At 43.4% G+C, this 10,030-nt stretch overlaps 1 protein-coding gene and 1 pseudogene across 1 annotated transcript; both read left to right on the top strand.

The window, feature by feature from the left end:
* The first annotated feature begins 324 nt into the window (after positions 1–324).
* Positions 325–1,662, top strand: LOC132934548 (uncharacterized; annotated as a pseudogene).
* Positions 1,663–8,455: 6,793 nt separating this feature from the next.
* On the top strand, positions 8,456–9,038 carry LOC132938696 (KRAB-A domain-containing protein 2-like). The gene is made up of 3 exons (XM_061005685.1): positions 8,456–8,505; positions 8,558–8,682; positions 8,788–9,038. The coding sequence occupies exons 1-3, from the start codon at positions 8,456–8,458 to the stop codon at positions 9,036–9,038; spliced, it is 426 nt and encodes a 141-aa protein (XP_060861668.1).
* Positions 9,039–10,030: the final 992 nt, after the last annotated feature.

The raw sequence follows: 10,030 nt of genomic DNA, 5'->3' as shown, positions 1-10,030 counted from the left end.
TCTTAAAAATTACGACGAACAAACGCGGATGATCGACAAGGGAATAGAACATGTAACCCAGGAATGCAAACAATTGTACGAGACGACAGCTGCCTGTGAGCAATTGGTAGTCCAGGCCAGTGCCATTATGAAACAAATTGAAAGCAATCGTCTACGTGTTTTATCCTCAGTTCATAAAACTGCGCACGACATAAAAAAGGTTTATTTAACGCTGTCGGTAGAGTAGCTAATGTACTTTTCGGTACATGTGATGATAGTGATGCTGAAAAGTTCTACAACCAAATAAATGAGTTCAACCGATTCAAGCTGTCCACTTCTCATCTGATGCAATCCCAGACCACAATAATTAGAAACACGGTGAACGACATCAACGAGACAATGCAAAGTGTGACGAAACAAGCCGAAGTTGTCGACGATTTAATAACTCATGAACGGATAACAGAGATGCAATCAAACCTTATACTCACAATCAACCTTCTTTCGACAGAGGTAGAAAATTTGGTAGACATTGTTAACTATGCAACGCTTGGAAATATCCACAGTAGTATAATGAGTCCGAAAACCATCATACAACAAATGAGTGATATTAAAAGCAAATTACCGCCAAATTCCGAATTTCCGTTAGAAATAACTACCAATAGTATATCAGATTTTTTCAAATTAGCTACGGTTACAGTGATAAGTGTGGATGACACATTATTTGTTTCTGTCGAAATACCCGTCACAAATGGGATGAGATTTATGATCTATGAAGTCATACCACTACCTATGCAGTTAACCCAGGATCAAGTGATTGTAATCGAAGCTGAATCAGCCTACTTAGCAGTGGACAAAACGCAAAAGAATTTTATTTCATTTGGGGAACATCAGCTGACAAAATGTATAGTTCTGGAAAACGCTTTCGTCTGTCCAAACAAACACCCCATCAATGTCAATGACCAATTGCAAAATTGTGAGCAAAATCTTTTCAATAGTCCACCTAGTATACCCAATAATTGCAACAAAAAAATTCTCCTTTCAAAACCCACAGTCTGGCACAGACTAGCAGGCGAAAATACATGGCTGTTCGTAGTTCAAAACGAAGCCATTACAATACCATGTGAAAACGAAATACAACCTATAAGAATAACATTAAACAACATAGGGAAAATAAGTATCAACCCCAAATGTAAAATATACACAAAAAATACCATACTGATTCCCACTCGAAAATTTAAATCAAAAGTCTTCATTGACTTTTTCCCTAATATTCCTCTAAATGTAATTCCAATTAATTTTAAAAATACCGGAGGCGTCGGTAGACGACATATTTCAACTAATAAGGGCATTCAGTATAATCAAGAATTTAGCTAGGGACGCGGGAGATTTAAAATCCTTACAGGAACAGATAAACGCCGAGCTAAATAGTAATAATAATCAACAAAGGCACACTTACACCACGACAACGGTGACTATAATTGTAATAATAATAATTCTAATTATATTAGTTATATTATATTTATTGTATAGAAAATTAAGTACATTAAAAATAAATGGAAACCCGGGGGCACCGGAAGTCCTAACGTTCTATCTTCAACAGCAAGCACCAATACAGAGGCAGAGCCTATAGCTTGCACAATAACAGGCGCAAGAGCGAAAAGCCTATTGCCTGAAATAATTTAAAAATAGGAGGCCCATAGGACAACAGGGCTTTCGTTTAGCCCCGGGGGTGTTGTGAACCCCTGGACGCGCCGCACGGTTATGCACACTCAGCATATCGGGTATGAGCGGCCGTGTGGGTTCACACGATCGTCAGTCTGTATTACGTAGAGCTACGACATTGTCTTTATTTTGATTATTATAACGTGTACAATAAAAACCAGTAGTTAGAACCAACAGTCGAGTGTAAATTTATTTAAGGGAAACCTAACCAACGTTGTAATAAACGTCTCAGTTCGAAAGTACTAGTTGGCTAAACCCAGACAAACGGCAAACCGCGAACTCTGTAAGCACGGATTCAACTAGGCTTACAACACTCTTGATTTTGCCTTTCTACCGGGTTGGCACGTGGATGGTATATTTGAGTCGTTCATCCTTCCACTCCCCACCTCTTTAGTGCGTTTCCCATTGCCCTGGACACGAACTGCGGGCCATTATCTGACAATAATGCCCTCGGGTACCCGAACCGTGGGAACAAATCCCGTTTAAATGTATCCACAATCGATTTGGTCGTCGCCTTTCCTAGGGGGTACGCCTCTACCCAGCGACTGTAACAATCAGTTACTACCAAAATCGTTGTCTTACCCCGCTGCGTTCGTGGGTATGGACCCATAAGATCGATGCTCAGCACCTCCCAAGGTTGCCTTGGGACTCGGGTGCATATCCGATCTTCTGGTTTGCGATTCAGTAGTTTTACACGTGCACAGACGACGCACGCCCGCATGTAATTACGCACTCCTTCTCGCATACCGGCCCAAAAGAAACGACTCTTTATGCTTCGGTACGTTTCTTTCCACCCTGGGTGATTCGCTGTATTGTGGTCGTGAAACCTTTGTAGCAGAATCTGGGCCTTGTCTACCGGGTCGATCACCCCCTCTTCTCCATGCGCGATGGATCGAGGGTGGAGGTGAAACACCTTGTCCCGGATCACGTACAACTTCCGAAGCCGACCGAACCTTGGACCGACTCCGGAGAGTTTAGCAACTATCTCCCGTATGTCGTTTTGTTTCCACTCTCGGACAACTTGCAATGTGACGTTTCTGTTATCCCTCTTCGGCTGGATCGCTCCACACTGGGTGACACGGCACCAACTCCGACTTCACTTGCGTCGGTCTGTAGATTGAATGTCTTACCCGGAAGAGGAGGGCAGAGCCGTGGTGCGGACACCAAAGACATCTTCAACTTCCGGAACGCCTCTTGCTCAATTTCTCACCAATGCCATTTGGTCCCTTTGGCCAACAGACTCGTGAGTGGTGCTGTGATATCGGCGTAGTGTGGCACGAACTGACTGTACCAACCACAAACGCCTAACACCCGTAACACGTCTTTAGACTTCTTTGGGACCGGTAATTCTTGAATCGCCGTCAGTTTTTCCGGCTCCCGGTCTATTCCTTCACCGTCCACGACGTGACCTAGGAATTTGATCTGTGTCAACCCGAATGTACATTTTTTTGGCTGGCACGTCAGACCGTAAGACTGGAGTCGCTTCAAGACTCTTTGCAAGTGGTTTAGATGTTGATCGGGACTATCAGAGTATACCACAATATCATCCAAATAAACCAACACAAATTTACTAACTAACCCACGGAAGACTTCGCTTACCAAGCGAAAGAATGTGGCGGGGGCGTTTTTAAGTCCAAAAGGCATTACTCTGAACTGGAATAATCCTCTTTGGGTCCTAAACGCCGTGAGTGGACATGTCTCTGGTGAGGGACCCACCTGCCAGTATCCTAATTTCAAATCCATGGTGCTGTAAATCTTCGCTCCACCCATTCCTCGGACTATGTCATGGAGGTCCGGCATCGGGTGAGCGTCTGCATGTTCAGACGGCGATAGTCAACGCAAAATTTACGTGAACCATCCTTTTTCTTCACGAGTACCACCGGCAGCCCATGGATATATGCTAAGTTCAACGAAAACCCTGCTCCTCCATATCTCGCACCATTTCGGCAATCACCTCGTTTTTCTCTCGGGAGTACCCGTAAGCGTTTAGAGCCACCGGATTTGGATCCTTGAGACGGATCTGGTGCTCTATAACCCGAGTTCTGCCTACTTCTCCGGAGAAAACCTCCGGATATTGGCATAAGACTTCTTTAGCCCGTATACCGTACTCTCCTTCGGGTAAACCTGCGGTTGTTAAGTCCACTCCTACGGTGACCGGAGTTGCTGGATTTCTCCAACTCACAGACACACGTCTTTCTTTCCCCAGGTGGATTATGCAACCACTGTAGTCTCAAGCTACTTGTTGCTCCACGAGGAAATCATGGCCCAGAAAGACATCTCCAATGAGATCGTCTAATACTGCCGCCCTGAAGCTTACCTCCAGATCCACTATTTGGGCCCGAAATTCAGAAAACTCCGTAATTTCTCGGGTCCGACCGTCCACCATCCGGACAATCTCCGGTTCTTCGGTAAAACTCCGGCCAAACTTCTTTGCCACCCATGGTTTGACGTATGTCCTCGCCGCTTAGGAGTCCAGTAGCGCTACTACTGCCCCGAGTGCAAACTCTAGTTCTATAGCCGGTAACGGAACATCCGTTACTTTAGTTTTCCCCGTTGACACCGTTGCAATGGCTGGAGACTCGAACACTCTTGTCCGCAGATCCGAAAAGCGTTCTCTCAACTCAATTTTTGAGTCCGTATCTGAGTCTCTCCTCTTGCACTTTTCCCGTGGATAAGGAATAAACTCCTCGGAAAAATCTTCGGATGTGACTGGACAAATAAACAACTCCTGTGTTAACTCATCTTGTTCCGCATCACCTGAAATGCTGTCTGCGACATTGTTATTGGAAAGATAACTCACCTCCGTGCGATTTTCACATTTTTGACCCTTATAGAGTTTCCCGACCTGTTGTCCAGCTGGCCGGGACCCGTTTCCGTCACCGAACCATTTACCCGGTCCATTGTCACGAACTGTGGTTCCTCCACCGGAACGTCGTTTTCAATGGATTTTCTCGGGTGATTTCGGCGATTTCTCCGGTGTTTTTCCGGAGGCTCAACGGCTTTCACCGAACAACTCCTCACTCCGGAGGTTATCTTGGGGTGACCAAAGTTTTTCTCCGGAGGAATTCCGTTCTTACCGGATTTCACCGGTTCAGAACTCTTTTGGCCCGATTTCTTCGAGCCCTTTCCCGAGTCTCCGGTCCGTAACGCTCCGAAGTTCCGTTTCTTCGAGCCAGGTCTTGTAACTTGTGGTTCCTGTACCGGAACGTTACTCACTGCCCGCGTTGAACTCCGCTGTTTACCTCTCTTTGGACGACTCGTGATTTTTTCGCCAGTTACTTCCTGGCCGGCCGGGACCCGGTGGTCCCGCTGGTCCTTTTGGAGTTTCCCGACTCCGACTTTCTTTTTCGACATGAAGCTTGCCAGTGGCCATGACTACCACAAACTCTGCATCCTGCTACCGATGATTGTCGTTGCTTCGGATTCGGCACATGGGATTTCTCTGCACTCTCAACTTTTCGTTTGTCCAACCATTTTAACTTTGGTGGTACGCTGGTGCTCACTCCCACCTTTTCCGATATTACAGCCTTGCTATTATCCAGTACATAGGCAAGCGCTCGTAACTCGCTGAACGATTTCAGTCGCTGTATACGTGCATGAATTCTAAATTCATCACGCATGAGTCCAATCACTGTCATTACCACCACCTCTTCTGTCAGACCAAGGTTTAACCTCCGATACAACTGATACTTGTGTAGGACATACTCCCCCAGTGTTTCGGTCTTGGTCTGAGCGGTGCTCAACAATTCTGATTGCAGACTCGACTGCAACTCGTCCCCGTTGAACTTCTCCAATAGTTCAGAACTGAACTCTTGCTATGGTAAGTCCAACGCTCTCATGGTTCCCCACTATGTTCCTGCCTGTGCCTTCAGCTGAGGAGCCAAAACGGTCACCCATCTAGCCTTGTGGATACCAGTTTCTTCAAGTATTGCCTCGGCCTGGAGCAAAAACCGCACGCGGTTGCTTTGGTCCAGCCCTTCTGTTACATCCCTCGCTTAATTGCCTCCACCGGTGTGTCGTAACATTTTTCCACGTCACTTTCCGTAACGCTGATATGTCACTCGGACGAGTGAGCCCCATGCGGATTAGAGAGGTATCCCTCTTCCCTCTGGCCTCTGGCCACTGTGATGTCAGGGGCCCCGCTTCGGAATCTTACTTTAACGCCGAGTCGCGTCTAACGGGCTCGTTCTTCCTCAGAGCGGCTCAGTGTTGCGTGTGCAAACTGTTTCACCGCCTGGAACAAGACCTTGGATCTGGTCATAAACTCGGGCTCACACGGCCAGTCCGCACCGGCCGCTCGCACCGTGAGCTCGAGTTTGTTTCTTTCCTGGTCAGCAAGTGGGCATTCATACAGCAGATGCTCGGCGGTCTGGTTCCGAGACCCGCACCCGCAAGCTGCATCGCCTCTCAGGTTGAACATGTGGGGTTTCGCATTGAAGTCGCCGTGTCCCGTCATCAGTTGCGATGTGTAATAGTCCGTGACGCACCAAGTGCGCTCCAACCGATGACGGATGCTTGGGAACCAGGCGTAAGTCCACCTTCCCTTATATACAGCGACCCATCGTTGCTGCCAGAGGTCGATGGTCTCATTTGTATAATATGACAGATTGCGGCCAGCCTCTACAGCCGTCATCGCGCCTTTCCTTACCAGGATCCTGTCCTTCTCAACCTTAGCCATCTCCTTTAGTTTCAAGTCCAGGGGGGGTGTCCCCGCTAGTACTTGCAGCGCCACCGTCGACGTCGTGTTGTAAGCACCTGTTATCGCCCGCAACGGTAGTCTCTGGGTTGAGTTCGCTCTGCCCCGTGTCTAAAGGTATATACATAGTATACATATTTAAAAAAAAAAAAAAAAAAAATATAGTGTATATCGGAAAAATACGCACCGCCGTCGACAGTGTCGTAACGGCGTGTTACATTATACATTCGGCCGGTCGGATATAATATATATGTATATACACCGGTGTATTCTATATATGTTACGGGCAAAGTATAAAAATTGGTCATTTTATACAATGGCCGGGCATTTTATATAATGTCCGGGCGTTATGTAAAATTACCTTCATATATTGGGCAATATAGATAATACAATGTAATTGTAAATTATAAAGCATTTTATTCATTATATTTTAACTTTATAAACATGATACGTATTAACTAGGAGGTACCTATACTAATATTATTGTTCAGTGCGTATGCCAGTTATCGTCGCGGATAATGTTCAACGCGCGACCGTTCCGATATCTCCGGAGAGGGAATGTTATCTGTGTACCGCCGGCGGTCTCTTCCCGCCGCATGCTAGCCCGACGCAGGACCTTTTAGTCGCAGTCGCAAGTCGAAAAGTCGCCGGTCCTCAGCCGTCTTGACAAATATCGTTCGTTTTGTCGTCTGTGTGTCCGATATATGAACGAACCGGTACGCCGTCGCCGTCAATATCCGTTCTGTGATTCCGTGCCCGTCCGAGTCGTTTTTGCTCACTATTATAGAGCTTGCGTTCGTTGTCAATCGTTACGACAGCGTTTAGCACCTCGCTAAACAGTTAAGCTTCGTTAAGTATTACTCAGCCGCACGTAGCCCTTCGCGCCACGTGGTTGGTCGTTCCGACTGGTACGTGTACCTACTAAGTCGTCCGAGCACCTCGAACTTTCGCGCGTCACACCCTCACGGTGACCGCGTATCATTTTGGGTATAGGATATTGTCAAACCACGTCGTATCCATTTCGTCCTCGCTTCAGTTTGTTAAAATCAAAATATTCACACGCGCACCGGCGCCCTCACGCGTAGTGTCGTAACCGCTGTTGTTACCCGCACGCGCAGTCTTTATTGGCCGTCGTCCAACATTTTATTATCATCCACCTTTTTTATTATAATTATTGTTTACGCTTGTCACTCAACCATTGAATTATTATTTTTTATATGTTTATTATTTGTCATTTTGTCCCGTTGTATTGGCGACCGCTTGTGGTCGGCCCCCCACCTACTACTAACATAGTATTTAAGCGTTTTTTTCCCTATAGCAACGGTTAATACACGTCATATTTATTTGATAATTTTTATACAGAAATTAAACGACATTTTTATTTCTCACTTTCATTTTCCGTCACCCATTTTCCATTTTCCTATTACAGTCCACTACTATCGTATGACAATTACCATATGCTAACATAATTCGTAAGCGGGCAATACCTGACAATCACATATACGCTGTCGAGCTGCACAGCTGCTTTAATTCAGGTTGCCTCCACACAATTATATTTTATTACTATTTAATTGTAAAGTATAGTCAAAATACCAATGTTGGATTATTATCTGTAGATTTGGCATTTTGGTTGGTTCTTATTGACTTATCGGGCAGTCACATATTATTTGATTGTAGTGTTTATCGTATGATGCCATAATAGATAGACATGATATTTTACCTATATCGATTAATTCTCAAAAATTAACTATTTAGTAACCGCGAATCACTTGTATAGTGCAGTTATATTTCGAATATGGAAAAGTTTAATGTAGATGTAAATGATAGGTTAAAAAAAAAGGTTCAAATACTTAATTTTTGAAAAAGCTATGTTCAACTAATTTCGCATATAATTCAACTAAAGAATAATTAATAAAAAAAGGAACCGAATGATTATAAACTTTTAAAAAAATACGACGTGTTAAACGTTGCTAATGTTAACAAGTTAATTGTACCTGTATCTGAAAATAATGAAATTAAATATTATGTAGACGATGAAGTTATTTGATATTATACACGATGTTCATTTATCAATTGGACACAGTGGCCGAAACAGAATGGAACACGAGGTACAAAGTACAAAAATATCACTAGAGATATGATTATGCTATACTTAAATAGTTGCGAATCATGTCAAAAAAAAGGAAGCAAAGCCAAGAAAGGGTTGGTGGTAAAACCAATTATATCTTCTGAGATGAATTCTCGCTGTCAGATTGACCTAATAGATATGCAAGCACAATCGGATGGTGAGTATAAGTTTATATTGGTTTACCAGGACGCCCTCACAAAATACGTACTACTTTGATCGTTAAAACACAAACGTGCTGAAGATGTAGCGTATGTATTATAAGATATTTTCACAACATTCGGAGCACCATCAATTTTACAGTCGGGTAGTGGTCGAGAATTTGCAAATAAAGTTGTAACTGAAATATGTGCGATGTGGCCAGAACTTAAAATAGTTCATGGAAAACCTCGTCACAGATTGAGCCAGGGTTCAGTTGAACGAGATAACCAGGATATTGCAAATATGCTTGCTACTTGGTTGACAGATAACCGTACTAAAAAATGGAGTGAGGAGTTAAAATTAAAATCGGGTTAAAATCGGTAATTTATCTCGGTTTAAATCGGGACTAAGGAAGGTCGCCTTTCAACTTTATATAGTAGAAACCAATTTGTAATTTGCAAGGAAAGATTTCTGAAAGTCGATGATGTGCTACAAACCAAGATTTCACTCCGAGAGACAGCACGGAAATTTTCTAATTTGGGTGGTCAAGGCTACGACCGATGTACGTGTGTACAAAAATGTAAAACACAGAAGTGCAAGTGCAAAGCTGCGGAGCGACTATGCACATCAAAATGCCACGGAAATAGTACATGCGATAATAAGTAATAAACTGATAACATTGAGTATAAATATTATCATTACTCAATGGTAATAAATAATAACTACTAATAAGTAATGAAATATAATTAAATAGTAATAAAATATAATATTAGTATAGGTACCTCCTAGTTAATATTTATCATGTTCATAAAGTTAAAATATAATTAATAAAATGCTTTATAATTTACAATCACATAGTATTATCCATATTGCCCAATATATGAAGGTCAATTTACATAACACCCGGACATTATATAAAATGCCCGGCCATTGTATAAAATGACCAAATTGTATACTTTGCCCGTAACTTATACATCTATACAATTCATTACCGGACGGGTGCGCTGGCATCATCGTCCCGCAGCCGCCGTCGAGGCAACCCGATCACATAAAATACGATCTAAAGCGGCCTCTAGACGATCAATAATATTGTCAATATTTGTATCAATAATATTGACGGAACCATATTGAAGCAAGTATTGATCGCTTAGAAGGATATTGATATAGATTGTCAATCATTGAGAGAGATTGATAGAAATTTTGATTGATGCTCATTGACGGTCAAGATTGACAGGACGTATTGAACGTCTAGAAGCGTTTATTGTCAATATTTCTGAAATTGTTATCATTTATCAGTCAGACAGCATGGCGGAACTATCGACACCGCTTGGCGACGAATCGGGTGGTGAGCGTGAGTTTTTAACACT

The sequence above is a fragment of the Metopolophium dirhodum genome, chromosome 1 (genome assembly GCF_019925205.1).
Source record: "Metopolophium dirhodum isolate CAU chromosome 1, ASM1992520v1, whole genome shotgun sequence".
In the NCBI taxonomy this organism is placed as follows: domain Eukaryota; kingdom Metazoa; phylum Arthropoda; class Insecta; order Hemiptera; family Aphididae; genus Metopolophium; species Metopolophium dirhodum.
Note: the sequence above shows the minus strand (reverse complement) of the source record. Positions and strands in the feature narration are given on the sequence as shown.